The 19,535-nt window shown below is 46.4% G+C and overlaps 1 protein-coding gene across 1 annotated transcript in view; it reads left to right on the forward strand.

Moving 5' to 3' along the window:
• IRAG2 (inositol 1,4,5-triphosphate receptor associated 2) overlaps positions 1–19,535 on the forward strand; it is a 53,668-nt gene that overhangs the window by 20,915 nt on the left and 13,218 nt on the right. Inside the window, exons 17-23 of the mRNA XM_072144810.1 lie at positions 1,064–1,178; positions 1,479–1,605; positions 2,373–2,413; positions 2,850–2,928; positions 3,194–3,326; positions 17,007–17,085; positions 19,431–19,474. Of these exons, the coding sequence (XP_072000911.1) occupies positions 1,064–1,178; positions 1,479–1,605; positions 2,373–2,413; positions 2,850–2,928; positions 3,194–3,326; positions 17,007–17,085; positions 19,431–19,474 (618 nt within the window). The remainder of the gene's footprint in view (positions 1–1,063; positions 1,179–1,478; positions 1,606–2,372; positions 2,414–2,849; positions 2,929–3,193; positions 3,327–17,006; positions 17,086–19,430; positions 19,475–19,535) is intronic.

The raw sequence follows: 19,535 nt of genomic DNA on the forward strand, positions 1-19,535 counted from the left end.
AGGGGGCAGTATTACAGTAGTTATATTCCTGTACATAGGGGGCAGTATTATAGTAGTTATATTCTTGTACATAGGGGCAGTATTATAGTAGTTATATTCCTGTACATAGGGGGCAGTATTATAGTAGTTATATTCCTGTACTTAGGGGGCAGTATTACAGTAGTTATATTCCTGTACATAGGGGGCAGTATTATAGTAGTTATATTCCTGTACATAGGGGGCAGTATTATAGTAGTTATATTCCTGTACATAGGGGGCAGTATTATAGTAGTTATATTCCTGTACATAGGGGGCAGTATTATAGTAGTTATATTCCTGTACATAGGAGGCAGTATTATAGTTGTTATATTCCTGTACATAGGGGGCAGTATTACAGTAGTTATATTCCTGTACATAGGGGGCAGTATTATAGTAGTTATATTCCTGTACATAGGGGGCAGTATTATAGTAGTTATATCCTTGTACATAGGGGGCAGTATTATAGTAGTCATATTCTTGTACATAGGGGGCAGTATTATAGTAGTTATATACTTGTACATAGGGGGCAGTATTATAGTAGTTATATTCTTGTACATAGGGGGCAGTATTATAGTAGTTATATTCTTGTACATAGGAGGCAGTATTATAGTAGTTATATTCTTGTACATAGGGGGCAGTATTATAGTAGTTATATTCCTGTACATAGGGGGCAGTATTATAGTAGTTATATTCTTGTACATAGGGGGCAGTATTATAGTAGTTATATTCCTGTACATAGGGGGCAGTATTATAGCAGTTATATTCCTGTACATAGGGGGCAGTATTATAGCAGTTATATTCCTGTACAGTAGATGTTGGGGTCTGTATTTATGGGGTCCCCAGGTCTCAGGACTCTGTGTCCTCTGATGTACAGTGTCCGCTGGGTAGAAGGTGAGATGCTCTGCAGTCTGTGTGTTCTGTGTTTTGCATGTGACATCACTGGGTGGTGTTTGGGGAGCGCTGCGCTGTGGACAGGTGCTCTCTCCCCTCCTCCGCCCCCACCTTGCTGTCTGTATACTGTCATTGCCTTGTGGTTTGGCTCCAGGCTGCAGGATTTGGAGGGGGTCCGGCAGCAGCGGCAGGACGCGGAGGTCAGGGAGGCTGCGCTCTGCACCCGACTCCGAGACTCGACCTCCCAGCAAGAGGACCTGAGGCGGCAGGTGAGCGGTGACCCCAGGGGGTGGATGCGATGCTCTGCGGGGGGGAGGGGGGTGTGAGATATTTTGGGGAAGTTGTAGTTACACAATCTGCTGCTCTTCCTGTAACGCTGATGGTTTGGTGTGAACGCGGCTCCGATGTGTCGCCTGGTGACCCCTGCGATGGAGCGGGTGTAGCCCCCCTGTACCGGGGTCCGATGATGGTGCCGCACCTGCCCATCCTCGCGTCTCTTCCTGACTTAACCCTCGCTGTGCTGTGTCTTGGTGAAGAGTCCCGATGCTTCCTCGTTGTCCCCTCTGCAGGTCGGTGACTTGGCGTCTTCTCTCCGGGCCGCACGCGCAGAGGCGGAGGAGCTACAGCGCAAGCTACAGGAGGCCGTGCAGGGGTTAACCAGCCGAGGTCACAGCCCGGAGCCCCCGGAGCAGGAGGGTGAGTGACCCCCAGCAATAATGTACCGAAACCTTCACCGCAACCTCAGGGAGAGACTTGTGACACCAACATTGTGCAAGTTCTGCAAAATCTTCAGTCTGCGAAGGGTTAACTCATTCAACTTTTATATTAGAACTTATAAATATTTCTATAGGTTTTTTAATATTTTTAAATTTTTTTTGTTTTAATTTTCTAGTTTTATTGTTCTTGTTTGCTGTAGATGTTACAGAAAAAATCCACCCAATCCACTTATTAGCGTTTCGGGAGTCGCCGAAAAGTTCTCATTTTTTTTTTTTTTTTATCCCCCAATCTTCTGTTTGTGCAACTTTTCTAATAAATTCCGCTCCGGAATTTATTAGAAATATTTGTACGATTTGTATTATTTTATTCAATTTTATATAACTTTCACTTTTGTCTTGGGTTTATTTTAACTATTTATTATTCTGCTGATTTATTTATATGAATTTTATAAACTTTTAGTTTTTTGGGGTTTTTTCTTTTCTGCCCTTTTTAAGACTTGATCACTGAAGATATAATTTCACTTTACTCTTAAATATTCCAAACTTTTTTTTTAAAATTGATTTATTTTTTCTTAATTTTGAACTTTTTCATTTAAATTTTTTTTTTTTTTACTTTCTGTACCTTTTTTTTTTATTTTCAATCCTTCAGAATTTTTTAAATGTATTTTTAATCATTTTACCGTTTTTATTTTAATCCTATTTTTCCATAAATGTACTAATTTTTTATTTATTTTTTTTTCTCCGTAGAGAGAATAGATCTTCCGCAGGTCCGGTTGCAGGATTATCGGGTCGGTTCTCCTCTTCCCGTTATTTATATCTTCTCTCATTTTGTTATTTTTGTGATTTCCTTGAGTGACGGCCACGATTGCATCGCCCCGGGTGGCCGCTCACTCAGCTTTCCAAGAGCCCTGACCGGTTCATCTGTCTGATTTATACATGGACTCCCTTTCCAATGTTGTTGTTGCTCAGGACACAGGGAAAGCTGGGTTATCTCCCTCTGCTCGGTGCAGTAGACGTCTCCCAGTCTGTGCAGGAATCCTCCCAGTACGGTTCTCTGGAGACTTGCACAGCCTGGAACAGCTGTGATGGGACGGTGGGGGGGGGCAGCGGGGGATGTGGGGGGGGGCAGCGGGGGATGTGGGGGGCCGCCTGCCCCACCTCGTGTTATGGGGGAGTCCACTTTATAAATATTTGCAAATAATCTCCAATCTCCTTCTCCTCCAGACGAGTCACATTTGTGAGGATTGCGGCTCCTCCGGACGTCTCCAGGCTGCGGATCGCCTCGGATACACGCTGCTATTAGGTAACCGGCTGAGATACGTCTCTGTGATATGGAGGGGTATATATTCGCGTATCCACCACTCCTTTAATCTGGGGGTGAACTGCTGCAAAGATGAGTCTCGCTTTATGACTGGATGTGGGAGGAGCTTCTGGTGACCCTGTGGTGATGGCCATGGGGCCCGTGACTCTGGGGCCACTGTATAGAGGATTAGATCCTGGGGGGTTAAATGAGGGTCTTAACCCCTTGTGTCCAGCTTTATAAATAAATGGGCCCCTCTACCGTTCAGATGCGCTGTCACTGGAGGAGGGGCCACGACAGGCAAATTATCGCCCGACAACAGCCAATCGCTGGAGACCTGAGACCCGACCTGTGGACACAAAGCTGAGAGGATCCACCGCCGCAACGGGAAACCACGAGAGGTGAGAGAGGACGTGGAAGGGGCAAAAAGGGCAATGACTAATCCTGTACACTAGGGGGTGATAGGTGCAGGTAAGTGCCCCTGTTATTACCTGCTGACAGGAACCCAAGGAACTGCAACCAGTGTTATGTATTGTCCCTGGAGAGATGTGTAATCAGACCTCACACTGCTGTGCTCTGTGCTCTCTGCAGCCAGTGTTATGTATTGTCCCTGGAGAGATGTGTAATCAGACCTCACACTGCTGTGCTCTGTGCTCTCTGCAGCCAGTGTTATGTACTGTCCCTGGAGAGATGTGTAATCACACCTCACACTGCTGTGCTCTGTGCTCTCTGCAGCCAGTGCTATGTACTGTCCCTGGAGAGATGTGTAATCAGACCTCACACTGCTGTGCTCTGTGCTCTCTGCAGCCAGTGTTATGCATTGTCCCTGGAGAGATATGTAATCAGACCTCACACTGCTGTGCTCTGTGCTCTCTGCAGCCAGTGTTATGTATTGTCCCTGGAGAGATGTGTAATCAGACCTCACACTGCTGTGCTCTGTGCTCTCTGCAGCCAGTGTTATGTATTGTCCCAGGAGAGATGTGTAATCAGACCTCACACTGCTGTGCTCTGTGCTCTCTGCAGCCAGTGTTATGTATTGTCCCTGGAGAGATGTGTAATCATCCCTCACTCTGCTGTGCTCTGTGCTCTCTGCAGCCAGTGTTATGTATTGTCCCTGGAGAGATGTGTAATCAGACCTCACACTGCTGTGCTCTGTGCTCTCTGCAGCCAGTGTTATGTACTGTCCCTGGAGAAATGATCAGACCTCACACTGCTGTGCTCTGTGCTCTCTGCAGCCAGTGTTATGTATTGTCCCTGGAGAGATGTGTAATCAGACCTCACACTGCTGTGCTCTGTGCTCTCTGCAGCCAGTGTTATGTATTGTCCCTGGAGAGATGTGTAATCAGACCTCACACTGCTGTGCTCTGTGCTCTCTGCAGCCAGTGTTATGTATTGTCCCTGGAGAGATGTGCAATTAGACCCTCACACTGCTGTGCTCTCTACAGCAACTGTTAGGCATTGTCCCTGAAGAGATGTGTAGTCAGCCCTTTGTGTATTGTTAGTAGCAGCAGGACTGTGATTATATAACAGGATTGTAGCTTCTCCAGTGTGCACTGGGGGCATTTCCACACACTACTGTTCTCTGTGCCATTGTTAAAAGTTGTTCCTAAATGGATGAATAATTATACTGTTGGATATATTGTTGGCGGGACTATAGCTACTCCAAGTTTTCAGTGTCCTCACACTGCTGTGCTCCGATTTTTTTTTCTTTTATTAGGCTTGTCCACAACTGAAAGCCTAATATGGCTTTTATTCAATGGGGAGGGGCAGTGGAGCATTTCCAACATGTACAGAGCACAGCAGTGTGAGGACATGCTCCCAGTGCACTTAGAGAAGCTACAATCCTGAAAAATAAATCCATATTTCACAAGCACAGCAGTGTGAGGTCTGATTACCCATCTCTCCAGGGACAATACATAACACTGGCTGCAGAGAGCACAGAGCACAGCAGTGTGAGGTCTGATTACACATCTCTCCAGGGACAGTACATAACACTGGCTGCAGGGAGCACAGAGCACAGCAGTGTGAGGTCTGATTACCCATCTCTCCAGGGACAATACATAACACTGGCTGCAGAGAGCACAGAGCACAGCAGTGTGAGGTCTGATTACACATCTCTCCAGGGACAGTACATAACACTGGCTGCAGGGAGCACAGAGCACAGCAGTGTGAGGTCTGATTACCCATCTCTCCAGGGACAATACATAACACTGGCTGCAGAGAGCACAGAGCACAGCAGTGTGAGGTCTGATTACACATCTCTCCAGGGACAGTACATAACACTGGCTGCAGGGAGCACAGAGCACAGCAGTGTGAGGTCTGATTACACATCTCTCCAGGGACAATACATAACACTGGCTGCATAGAGCACAGCAGTGTGAGGTCTTTTTTTTTTTTTTTTTTTGTTTTTTGTTTTAAAATTTTTTTTATTTATTATTCATTCATAATACAGTATATAAAAAAGTAGGTGCCATATCCACACACAATATCATCTTTCACAAATTGACTTCGTGCACGATATCACATTACATACAGTAACTTTGTGCATAATATTACCTTTCACACAAAACCCAGTTAGATATTCTTATTATAACAAGTAAGAATACATAGAAAAAAAGAAGAATATTATAAATTTTTCCCCCTCTTCTTCCCCCCACCCTACCCCCTCCTCCTGGCGACTGGTGACCCCTATCTAATCCATGGCTGTGGGTATACTTGTGAGAGCATAAATGATGATAGTTGTTTATGCTATAGGGGACCTACCACCCTCTTTACTTATGTCTCCTTATGTTGTTAATCATTCGGCCTATCTAGCCATCTATCCCTCGTTCCAGCTCTATTTACACCCTTTTCATATTCATCATATTTTTCTGCGTAAAATAGAGTATCAAGTCTTCCCTCCCAGTCCCTTACCCTAGGCGCCTCTTTATCTTTCCAATGTCTTAAAATTACTATTCTAGCCAGCAATAGTCCTTTCAGTACACTTGGAATACAACTTGTTAAACCTTCAATACCGATTTTCGTGCCTAGTATACAAGTCTGAACACTAAATGGAATTTCGCAACCAAATACTCTCTGCAATTTATTCACAATATTAATCCAGTATCGATGCAACTTTGGGCACCTCCACAGCATATGTACAAGGTCCGCGTCGGTCAAGTTGCATCTAGGGCACTTCTCTTCATTTTTTTTCCAGAAGTAATTTAGCCGCTTTGGAGACAAATGAGCTCTATGCACAATAAAGGTCTGGGAGATAATATGAGACATATTCTTAATATACTTGCTGGTCATATACAATGAGTCAACCCACTCCTCCTCCGTCAAGTCCGGTATATCTTTCTGCCATTTTACGTAGCTCTCCTTTACCGGAAGCTCAATCTTACTTTTAGTCAGTAGTTTGTATATTCTAGACATCAAACCCTTTCTGTACAAGGGGTCAAGCATATCTCTTACAGGATGTTCTTCTTGCAAGAAATCCTTGTCTACTAAGCAAACACTGAATGCGCACCTGAGCTGGGTGTAAAAGAACCAGTCCCCAACTCCCAGATCAAACTCTCGTTTCATTTTCTCAAATGACTTTAGTCCATCCTCATCTAGTGCCTGGTGTACAAACAATACCCCTTTCTCACTCCAAAAATTAATCGAATCCAAGTGCAACGGATTCCATTTAGTAAATCCCCATAGTGGTGTCACACTTAGGTATCCTCTAACCCTTTTTTGCTTTTTAACCCTATCCCACACCCATTGCATAAGTGTAAACAACGGATATCCTACCTTAGAGTCCAACTTCAGAAAAACCGCTGTCTCCAGTAAGCTCCATATATCGAAACTACTTAACCATCTATATTTATTTTTCAATGTGAGTTTGACAATTTCCCTATCATAATCTAATAAGTTGTGCCATTGTGCGGCTACGAAGTAGCTGTGAAAATCTGGTAAGGCTAAACCTCCCTTATCAATTGAAGCGTGCAATTTATTCAAACTAATACGAGCATTTTTACCATCCCACAAGAAATGTCTTAGGAGAGAGTCCAAAGTAGAAAATATCCTTCTGGGAATAATCATTGGACTGTTCTGAAATAAGAACAGGACCTGAGGTAGAATTACCATTTTGAAGATGACTACTCTAGCTGCCATCGGGAGATTCAATCTGTTCCACACCGTAATTTTTTGTCTAATCCCTGAGATAAGGGGCTTTATATTGTGATCGACATAGTCCCCTGGTCTGTTACTGACTATGATACCCAGGTATCGAATCTTCTCGCACACTGGGAGAGGACCGACCATAGGCAAAGATGCCATAGCAGAGTCCAGAGGTAAGCATGCCGACTTGCTCCAGTTTATTCTAATACCCGACAGGTGCCCAAATTTATCTATCAGATCCACCACTACCTTTATGCCCTGTTCGGCATTATCTAAAAACAGGAGCATATCGTCCGCATATAGCTGAATTCTTCTTTCTATCTGCCCCCACACAAACCCTCTTATATTCCTAGCCGTTCTTATACTGCATGCCAAGGGTTCTAGTACTACTGCAAATAGCAGGGGGGACAGGGGGCACCCCTGCCTCGTTCCTCTAAATAACTGCCAAGCAGCCGACGCTTTGCCGTTAATACTAACCCTGGCCTGGGCCCCACTATATAATAGTTTCACCCATTTTATAAATTGTGTGCCGAACCCCATTCTTTTCAGGACTACCCATATATATTCCCACTCGACGCGATCAAACGCTTTCATCGCGTCCAGTGTGACCAGCATGCGTGTACCTGATGCTTCACTCGGGCATTGCATGCACCACCACATCCGCAGGATGTTGTCTCTGACCGATCTTCCCGGCATGAACCCCGACTGATCCTCTTGTACAACTGATCGTACTACCTTCAGCAACCTAGTTGCGAGCACTTTAGCTAGGATCTTATAGTCGGAGTTCAGCAGGGAGATCGGCCGATATGCATCCAGGTCTGTGGGGCACTTCCCCTCTTTAAGGATCAAGACTAAAATTGCCTCTCTCATCGACTGCGGTAGTTGACCCACCAACAGTGAGTAGTTTAATACCCCTAGAAAACGGGGAAGCATGACATCTGCGTAGTGCAGTATAACCTCAGGTGGTATTCCGTCAGAGCCAACCGCCTTTCCCTTAGGGAGATCTTTCAAGGCCACCCCCAGCTCTTCCAGACTGAGAGGACGTTCCAAGCTCTCCCTCTCCTCAGTTGATATCCTTGGAACCGCAACGCTTTTTAGGGATTCATTAATTTCCTTTTCCCCTAGCATTAACTCAGAGGAGTACAGACCCTCAAAGAAGAGCCTAAACTCCTCCCTGATCCCTTCTTGTGTTGTTATTAGCGTTCCATCTCTCCCTTTGATAGCACTCAGGGTATTCCTCTTATTCTGGGACTTCAGCAGGGCCGCCAGTCTTTTCATTGACAGATACTCCCCCAATATGGTTTTTTGGCCCTGTCTCTTATACTCCCATGATGCTTTCTCAAGACAGTATCTCCCAAGACATTCCTGCGCATCTACCCATAGTCTTTTATTTTCCTCTGTAGGATTAAGCACAAATTCGTTCTCCAAATTTAGCACCTTATCTTTTACCAGTTGGATAGACTCCCGCTTCTTTTTTTTATAAAATAAAACCTGATCCCGAATCAACCCCCTCAGGTACGCCTTCAGTGTGTCCCACACCACCCTTGTATCTTGCCCCTCTGTATTTTGATCCCACAGAAAAACAATTTCTTCTTCTAGGTTTTTTTGATCTTTTATTAGATTAAACCAAAAGGGCTTGACTTTGTAAAAAGTAATACCAGTGCAGTTATTCCTATCTATTGTAAACCACACTGGAGAGTGGTCTGAAAGTCCTCTTGCCCCTATTGCTACCCCCGTCATCAAGTTACTACCAGGATCATTGGCCAGGACCAGGTCGATTCGAGAGAGGGAACTGCATGATTTGGAATAGCAAGTATAATCCCTTTTGGCAGGATTCCTCTCCCTCCAAGCATCCCTGTATCCCAACTCTATAATCAGCCTCCCAAAGACGGTAGTTGACTGTTTAGCCGATGTACCACCATACTGGTTGATTTTGAGCCTGTCCAGGCTTTCATTCATGACCTGATTGAAATCCCCCATCAAGTAAATTGGGTCCCCTTCATATATTTCCAGTTGGTTCACGATCTTTACCAGTACTTCTAATGGTGCAGCGGGAGGGAGGTATATCCCCACTAGTACTATACTCACTCCATTAAACGAGGCATGTAGGATAATATATCTTCCTAAGGGGTCTATTCTTATCCTATGTTCTACAAAGCTGACCCTCTTACTAATCATGATACTAACTCCGCGAGCATACGAGGAGAATGTAGTATGGTAGTAGTGACTTATCCACGGTTTATACATCTGCCTACAGTTATCCCCGGACAGATGAGTTTCTTGCAGGCAAATTACATCTGGCTGATAAGATAGACATAAATCAAAAACAGCTTTCCTTTTTAACCTGCAGCCCAGACCCCGAACATTCCAGGATAGTACCTTTATCATCCTTTATTTATAAGTAGAGTATGTGTCCTCTCTTTATCCTGCTCTTGCATATAACCTGAGTACCAGCCACCAGTCGCCAAGGAGTCCCGCTCACCCCCCCTTACCCCCCTACCCCCCATTGCCCCCCTACCCCAGCCCCATTGCCCTGAGTAATTAAACCCTGGACTCATCCTGGAGCATTATTTTTAGCTGAAGTGGACGCACCCGCCTGAAGCCTCAGATTTTTATGACCCTCTCGACCCATTCATTTGCCTCTTTGACATCCTCAAAGAAGTGGGATTTCCCTTCAAATATTACCTTCAATTTAGCGGGGTACGACAGGGAATAGACCACCCCTTTCTCTCTCAACCTTTTTTTAAGGCTAGCATAACTAAGTCTTTTCTTCTGAATTTCTTGCGGATAATCAGGAAAGATCATGATTGGGGAATTATTAAATTTCAACTGGTCCATAGTACGCGTGGCCTTCAATATGTTATCCCTATCTCTCGGGGAGAGGAGTCTCACCAATATGTTTCTGGGTAGGGCACCAACCGGTCGTGCCCGGGCTGGAACCCGGTGAGCTCGATCTACCAGGAAGACCCCGGTGCGGACCCCCTCCGGGAAGGTGGCCACTAACCAGTCGGTAACAAATTTGGTGGTGTCCTCACCCTCTACACCTTCAGGGAAGCCTACCATCCTCAGATTATTTCTTCTTGACCGATTCTCTAAGTCGATCAGTTTTAGCTGCATTGCCAATTCTCTCTTTTCTAATTCTTTCATCCGATTTGTAACATCTGATGCTTGGTCCTCAACCTTTCCCAACCGTTCCTCCACCTCCTCGATTCTGCCACTGAGTTTATTAAAATCATCCCTCAGCAAACCGACATCATTTTTCAGACCACCTATTTCCTTTAACACATTGCCAACAGCAGCGATGCATTGGGTTATTTGTAGTGATATATCTTTTAGAGATACATTCGCCTCTCCCTCCTCATTACCAACAATATTCTCCTCAGCACTAGACTTGTCCATAGAGTCATCCACAGCAAGTTGCGAGACTCCGCCCCCTTTATGGCATTCACCGTTTTTATTGCCCTTACTTTGAGGGGCGCTAGGTGATTGTAGATATTTTTCCATCTTGCCGTCTCTTTTTTTCCCTCCCGGGGAGACACCTGCATCTGAGAGTCTAGCTTTAGTAACACTTTTATTTTGCCTCTTACTCCCCATTATATGTATCCAAGTAGGCAGCCAAATTTAGTAACACCCACAAGAGGAGAAGGGAGAGAAGACAAGCCCCTATTAATTAAATTGATAGCACTATACGACAGTGGCAAAGCTGGTATATTCCTAAAAAGGGGGAGGAGACACAACCTTGGCCAACAGTTGTACAGCGACAGATCTACAAAATCAATCCACTGGTGATCAATAAAACAGTAATAACAAATAACAAATAACCACAAGTATGTAAACTGACGTTAATCACAATTGTAAACCTGATGTTAAATAAACAGGCAGCAGCTGCATAGGGACAGTCACTATTGTAAACTTGGTGTTTAAGAAACACCGCAGTATAAAGGCAGCAATTATATAGACTCGTTACTAGCTAAGGAATGGAACAGCGGCATAGGCATAGGCATAAAGACACAGTTAAATAGCAGCGGAGCACCAATATAGCCTTCCTGTTAAATGATGTTAAAGACCCTATTATAGTCTTGGTATTAAAGCGACAGAGAAGCAGCAACTTAGAGTCAGCAATTATTTAAAGTCGATGTTAGCTAGAGAAAAGAGCCACGGCATAGGTTTGATGTTAGTTGTGAAGAGAAAAAAAAAAAAAGCAAATAAATGAGCTCAATATTTAGTAGCAAAGAGTCACTGTTATAATCTTGATGTTAGATAGGCATGAAGCAGTAGCGTAGAGACGCTATTAGGTAGCAGCATGTCAGCAGAATAGCCTTTCTGTTAAGTGATGTTAAAGTCAGGATTATATTCTTGGTCTTTAAATGGAAAGGGAGCAGTAGCACAAAGTCGATGTTTAACGGCACTGGGACAGCGGTGTAGTCTGTATATTAAATAGCGGGGGAGCGGCAGCTAAGGTTTAACATATAGAATAGAAATAAAACTGTGCCGGATTGCAGATCAGATAGCTATTAAATACCTCCAGATCTCTTTCTGCAGACAAGAGACTATTCTTCTGGAGACCAAACCTGCAGCCTGTCTGGGCTCTCTGACCTTCCACCACCGCTGTACTCCTGGCCGGCCTAGACCTTGACCTCGGCGTCTTTACCAAGTTCTGCTCACATATAGACCATGATATAGGCTGTGTACGTTACCCAGGCAACCAGAGCGGCGGACCCTCTTCAGCATCGGGACGGTCTCCAGCCGATTTCCTCTTAGAGACCCCCTCCAAGCATCCAAACATACAGGACCCGGCTCCTCCAACAGCTTCACTTTGCCTGCAGGTCTAACGCAGTCATTCGGCAACAGCTTTCATTTGGCCGCATCTCATGCTGTACCTGCGTGGCTCCGAGCTACTACACAGCCTCCGGATCTCTGCAGACAAGCTCTGTTTGCTCCCTCCACGCTATCCACCACAGAGAGGACAGTGCCGGTCGCTATCCCGCTATCCAAAGTGCCCCTCTGCCTTCCTCCACATCGCGAGCACGGCAGGGTTCTTTTAGAGCGAAGAGAGGGAGCCGGCTTCAGGCTTTGGCATCGCGCGTCCAGCCGCTTGCAGCACGCGCTACGACATCACGCAGCGCGCTGCACGCACCATGCTCCACCCCCCTCACCAAGTCTAGGAAATGTCCAGCAGTGTGAGGTCTGATTACCCATCTCTCCAGGGACAATACATAACACTGGCTGCATAGAGCACAGCAGTGTGAGGTCTGATTACACATCTCTCCAGGGACAATACATAACACTGGCTGCATAGAGCACAGCAGTGTGAGGTCTGATTACACATCTCTCCAGGGATAGTACATAACACTGGCTGCAGAGAGCACAGAGCACAGCAGTGTGAGGTCTGATTACACATCTCTCCAGGGACAGTACATAACACTGGTGCAGAGAGCACAGAGCACAGCAGTGTGAAGTCTGATTACACATCTCTCCAGGGACAATACATAACACTGGCTGCAGAGAGCACAGAGCACAGCAGTGTGAGGTCTGATTACACATCTCTCCAGGGACAATACATAACACTGGCTGCAGAGAGCACAGAGCACAGCAGTGTGAGGTCTGATCACACATCTCTCCAGGGACAATACATAACACTGGCTGCAGAGAGCACAGAGCACAGCAGTGTGAGGTCTGATTACACATCTCTCCAGGGACAATACATAACACTGGCTGCAGGGAGCACAGAGCACAGCAGTGTGAGGTCTGATTACACATCTCTCCAGGGACAATACATAACACTGGCTGCAGAGAGCACAGCAGTGTGAGGTCTGATTACACATCTCTCCAGGGACAGTACATAACACTGGCTGCAGGGAGCACAGAGCACAGCAGTGTGAGGTCTGATTACACATCTCTCCAGGGACAATACATAACACTGGCTGCATAGAGCACAGCAGTGTGAGGTCTGATTACCCATCTCTCCAGGGACAATACATAACACTGGCTGCATAGAGCACAGCAGTGTGAGGTCTGATTACACATCTCTCCAGGGATAGTACATAACACTGGCTGCAGAGAGCACAGAGCACAGCAGTGTGAGGTCTGATTACACATCTCTCCAGGGACAATACATAACACTGGCTGCAGAGAGCACAGAGCACAGCAGTGTGAGGTCTGATTACACATCTCTCCAGGGACAATACATAACACTGGCTGCAGAGAGCACAGAGCACAGCAGTGTGAGGTCTGATTACACATCCCTCTGGTCACATCAGGGGACAGATCCCTTTGAGATGATTATCCTGAGTTGTCACTGATGATGTTTTGTTGCAGTAATAGATGGGGGGGGGGGGGGTGAGATGAGGCGCCGGACGTCCCAGGGGGAAGGGGGGGTTGGATTGTTCTGGATTTGAATATCTCCCCCTCTCGCCGCTCACATGCAAAGTCGGAGACAATACATACGTGCGGAAAGAATGAGGAGATAAACAAATCCGAGAAACTTTCCTTCCAGGCAAAGAACGTTCTGCGAGGCGATGGCAGCGCGGATGTGACCATCTATAGAGCCCGGGGCATCCTCACCCCAGGGGGGCACTATACTGACCCCCCCCTCATTATCCCCATCTATAGAGCCCGGGGCATCCTCACCCCAGGGGGGCACTATACTGACCCCCCCCCCCTCCTGTACCCCCATCTATAGAGCCCGGGCATCCTCACCCCAGGGGGGCACTATACTGACCCCCCCTCATTATCCCCATCTATAGAGCCCGGGCATCCTCACCCCAGGGGGGCACTATACTGACCCCCCCCCTCATTATCCCCATCTATAGAGCCCGGGCATCCTCACCCCAGGGGGGCACTATACTGACCCCCCCCCCTGTACCCCCATCTATAGAGCCCGGGGCATCCTCACCCCAGGGGGGCACTATACTGACCCCCCCCCCCCTCCTGTACCCCCATCTATAGAGCCCGGGCATCCTCACCCCAGGGGGGCACTATACTGACCCCCCCCCCCCCTGTACCCCCATCTATAGAGCCCGGGGCATCCTCACCCCAGGGGGGCACTATACTGACCCCCCCCCCCCTGTACCCCCATCTATAGAGCCCGGGGCATCCTCACCCCCGGGGGGGCACTATACTAACCCCCCCCTCCTGTACCCCCATCTATAGAGCCCGGGGCATCCTCACCCCAGGGGGGCACTATACTGACCCCCCCTCATTATCCCCATCTATAGAGCCCGGGCATCCTCACCCCAGGGGGGCACTATACTGACTCCCCCCCCCTCATTATCCCCATCTATAGAGCCCGGGCATCCTCACCCCAGGGGGGCACTATACTGACCCCCCCCCCCCTCCTGTACCCCCATCTATAGAGCCCGGGCATCCTCACCCCAGGGGGGCACTATACTGACCCCCCCCCCCCTGTACCCCCATCTATAGAGCCCGGGGCATCCTCACCCCAGGGGGGCACTATACTGACCCCCCCCCCCCCTGTACCCCCATCTATAGAGCCCGGGGCATCCTCACCCCAGGGGGGCACTATACTGACCCCCCCCCCCTGTACCCCCATCTATAGAGCCCGGGCATCCTCACCCCAGGGGGGCACTATACTGACTCCCCCCCCCCCCCCCCCTGTACCCCCATCTATAGAGCCCAGGGCATCCTCACCCCAGGGGGGCACTATACTGACCCTCCCCCCCCCCCCTGTACCCCCATCTATAGAGCCCAGGGCATCCTCACCCCAGGGGGGCACTATACTGACCCTCCCCCCCCCCCCTGTACCCCCATCTATAGAGCCCGGGGCATCCTCACCCCAGGGGGGCACTATACTGACCCCCCCCCCCCTCATTATCCCCATCCCTAGAGCCTGACCCCAGGGGGGGAACATTGTACTGCCCCCCCCTATATGCCCCCATCTATACCCCCCATCTCCACAGGACTACTACCACCATCATTTTGTCCCAGTTTCTAAGAAAATGCATCACATGTCCATAGATTAGTAACATTTCGTTTCTTGCTGGGAAGATTAAGCCCTAATGTATCTCACCGCAGAGGGTTTGTTACAGTTGTATCGTGTCTGAGGATTGCACTTTACTCTTCTCCGTTCTGGCAGCAGCGAGGAAAGTTTGTTGCTTTTAGCTGCAAAATATTTTTCCAATCACAAGACCCAAATCTGAAGAGAAACCTCCCAGGTGTTCAGAGACGAGACGGGAGGAATCTCCACTTAAAGGGACGGTAACCAGTAAGACAAATATAAGAGGGGCTGATAACAGAGAGTAATAGATTGTATCCCCCTGTACAGTCTCCTCTCCCCGGGGTGTAATGGCTGATAACAGAGAGTAATAGATTGTATCCCCCTGTACAGTCTCCTCTCCCCGGGGTGTAATGGCTGATAACAGAGAGGAATAGATTGTATCCCCCCTGTACAGTCTCCTCTCCCCGGGGTGTAATGGCTGATAACAGAGAGTAATAGATTGTATCCCCCCTGTACAGTCTCCTCTCCCCGGGGTGTAATGGCTGATAACAGAGAGTAATAGATTGTATCCCCCCTGTACAGTCTCCTCTCCCCGGGGTGTAATGGCTGATAACAGAGAGTAATAGATTGTATCCCCCCTGTACAGTCTCCTCTCCCCGGGATGTAATGGCTGATAACAGAGAGTAATAGATTGTATCCCCCTGTACAGTCTCCTCTCCCCGGGGTGTAATGGCTGATAACAGAGAGTAATAGATTGTATCCCCCCCTGTACAGTCTCCTCTCCCCGGGATGTAATGGCTGATAACAGAGAGTAATAGATTGTATCCCCCCCTGTACAGTCTCCTCTCCCCGGGGTGTAATGGCTGATAACAGAGAGTAATAGATTGTATCCCCCCCCCCCTGTACAGTCTCCTCTCCCCGGGGTGTAATGGCTGATAACAGAGAGTAATAGATTGTATCCCCCCCCTGTACAGTCTCCTCTCCCCGGGGTGTAATGGCTGATAACAGAGAGTAATAGATTGTATCCCCCCTGTACAGTCTCCTCTCCCCGGGGTGTAATGGCTGATACCAGAGAGTAATAGATTGTATCCCCCCTGTACAGTCTCCTCTCCCCGAGGTGTGATGGCTGATAACAGAGAGTAATAGATTGTATCCCCCTGTACAGTCTCCTCTCCCCGGGGTGTAATGGCTGATAACAGAGAGTAATAGATTGTATCCCCCCTGTACAGTCTCCTCTCCCCGGGATGTAATGGCTGATAACAGAGAGTAATAGATTGTATCCCCCTGTACAGTCTCCTCTCCCCGGGATGTAATGGCTGATAACAGAGAGTAATAGATTGTATCCCCCTGTACAGTCTCCTCTCCCCGGGGTGTAATGGCTGATAACAGAGAGGAATAGATTGTATCCCCCCTGTACAGTCTCCTCTCCCCGGGGTGTAATGGCTGATAACAGAGAGGAATAGATTGTATCCCCCCTGTACAGTCTCCTCTCCCCGGGGTGTAATGGCTGATAACAGAGAGTAATAGATTGTATCCCCCCTGTACAGTCTCCTCCCCCCGGGGTGTAATGGCTGATAACAGAGAGTAATAGATTGTATCCCCCCCTGTACAGTCTCCTCTCCCCGGGGTGTAATGGCTGATAACAGAGAGTAATAGATTGTATCCCCCCTGTACAGTCTCCTCCCCCCGGGGTGTAATGGCTGATAACAGAGAGTAATAGATTGTATCCCCCCTGTACAGTCTCCTCTCCCCGGGGTGTAATGGCTGATAACAGAGAGTAATAGATTGTACAGGGGGATAGTGTCTCATCTATGACACAGAATTAATTTAAAATTATTCAGCAAACGTCAAGTTCTGAAATTAGACGACTTCTCTGTGAATGAGGAAGTAAGGTAAAAACTGCAGGAAATGAGCAGCAAAAAAGAGAAGTGAGAAAATAATAAATCTATAAATATTAGAAATTTCTCAAATTTCCCTTTAGGCCAAAATTCACAACAGCGGAAGTGCAGACGGATGAAGAGAATCCGAGAGGAACAGAGATGGAAAAACCTCTCTCACAGGTAAGAATATAACTACTATAATACTGCCCCCTATGTACAGGAATATAACTACTATAATACTGCCCCCTATGTACAGGAATATAACTACTATAATACTGTGCCCTATGTAGAGGAATATAACTACTATAATACTGCCCCCTATGTACAGGAATATAACTACTATAATACTGCCCCCTATGTACAAGAATATAACTACTATAATACTGCCCCCTATGTACAAGAATATAACTACTATAATACTGCCCCCTATGTACAGGAATATAACTACTATAATACTGCCCCCTATGTACAAGAATATAACTACTATAATACTGCCCCCTATGTACAGGAATATAACTACTATAATACTACCCCTATGTACAGGAATATAACTACTATAATACTGCCCCCTATGTACAGGAATATAACTACTATAATACTACCCCTATGTACAGGAATATAACTACTATAATACTGCCCCCTATGTACAGGAATATAACTACTATAATACTGCCCCCTATGTACAAGAATATAACTACTATAATACTGCCCCCTATGTACAGGAATATAACTACTATAATACTGCTCCCTATGTACAGGAATATAACTACTATAATACTGCCCCCTATGTACAAGAATATAACTACTATAATACTGCCCCCTATGTACAAGAATATAACTACTATAATACTGCTCCCTATGTACAGGAATATAACTACTATAATACTGCCCCCTATGTACAGGAATATAACTACTATAATACTGCCCCCTATGTACAAGAATATAACTACTATAATACTGCCCCCTATGTACAAGAATATAACTACTATAATACTGCCCCCTATGTACAGGAATATAACTACTATAATACTGCCCCCTATGTACAGGGATATAACTACTATAATACTGCCCCCTATGTACAGGAATATAACTACTATAATACTGCCCCCTATGTACAAGAATATAACTACTATAATACTGCCCCCTATGTATAAGAATATAACTACTATAATACTGCCCCCTATGTACAGGAATATAACTACTATAATACTGCCCCCTATGTACAGGGATATAACTACTATAATACTGCCCCCTATGTACAGGAATATAACTACTATAATACTGCCCCCTATGTACGAGAATATAGCTACTATAATACTGCCCCCTATGTACAAGAATACAACTACTATAATACTGCCCCCTATGTACAGGAATATAACTACTATAATACTGCCCCCTATGTACAGGAATATAACTACTATAATACTGCCCCCTATGTACAGGAATATAACTACTATAATACTGCCCCTATGTACAAGAATATAACTACTATAATACTGTCCCCTATGTACAGGAATATAACTACTATAATACTGCCCCCTATGTACAGGAATATAACTACTATAATACTGCCCCCTATGTACAGGAATATAACTACTATAATACTGCCCCCTATGTACAGGAATATAACTACTATAATACTGCCCCCTATGTACAAGAATATAACTACTATAATACTGCCCCCTATGTACAGGAATATAACTACTATAATACTGCCGCCTATGTACAGGGATATAACTACTATAATACTGACCCCTATGTACAGGAATATAACTACTATAATACTGCCCCCTATGTACAGGAATATAACTACTATAATACTGCCCCCTATGTACAAGAATATAACTACTATAATACTGCCCCCTATGTACAGGAATATAACTACTATAATACTGCCCCCTATGTACAGGAATATAACTTTTCCTTCCCCCTCTGCGACCGATCCGGCGTTTCTAAAGAAATTCAAATTGGATGTCAAAAAATATTTGCATGAAGCAGACGCTGGGGCCCGGCAGCTTCTGCTTTTCTAAGGCCCCAGTTAAAGGGGCGGCTCCATGTATCTTCAGCTTCGCAATGTCCTATACAAGTGAGTAGGACGGAGCTGTAATACCGGCTGTGGCCACTACTGTGAGTGGGTCGCTGTGTCTGGTAGGTGGATACAAACCGTTTTGCAGCCCCTCTTTGCTGTAATTAAGATTAACCCTCTATGTGCCGTATCGGGCAGCGGTGGGGTGGGTCGGTGTGGAATGGAGAAAGGGGCGGAGCTCAGACTACCAGAGACTCCCATCACACAGGGCAGCCAAGTCCTAGCCATTCATACGAAGGGGCACCCAACTTTCCCAGCATCTGGGGGTCCATGCATCACCATCCTGTGCGGCAGGTTCTGGATTCTCCTCCCGGGTCGGGTCTTCACTAAATCGGAGAAGATTTTTCTCTAATTCCTGTGATTTTCTGCCTTTTCTTGCTTTACATGTTGTGGTTTCTCTAAACCCATATTAACCCCTCGTTATCTTTAACAATTTCAGGAAATTTGCCCTGATGATCGTCTAGAGACTGCGGACACAGCGAGGTCAGGACCCGAGGGGAGGGGGCACGGGGGCTTTATGGTGTTTGTATTAAACTGATGCATT

The sequence above is a fragment of the Engystomops pustulosus genome, chromosome 4 (assembly GCF_040894005.1).
Source record: "Engystomops pustulosus chromosome 4, aEngPut4.maternal, whole genome shotgun sequence".
Taxonomy (NCBI): domain Eukaryota; kingdom Metazoa; phylum Chordata; class Amphibia; order Anura; family Leptodactylidae; genus Engystomops; species Engystomops pustulosus.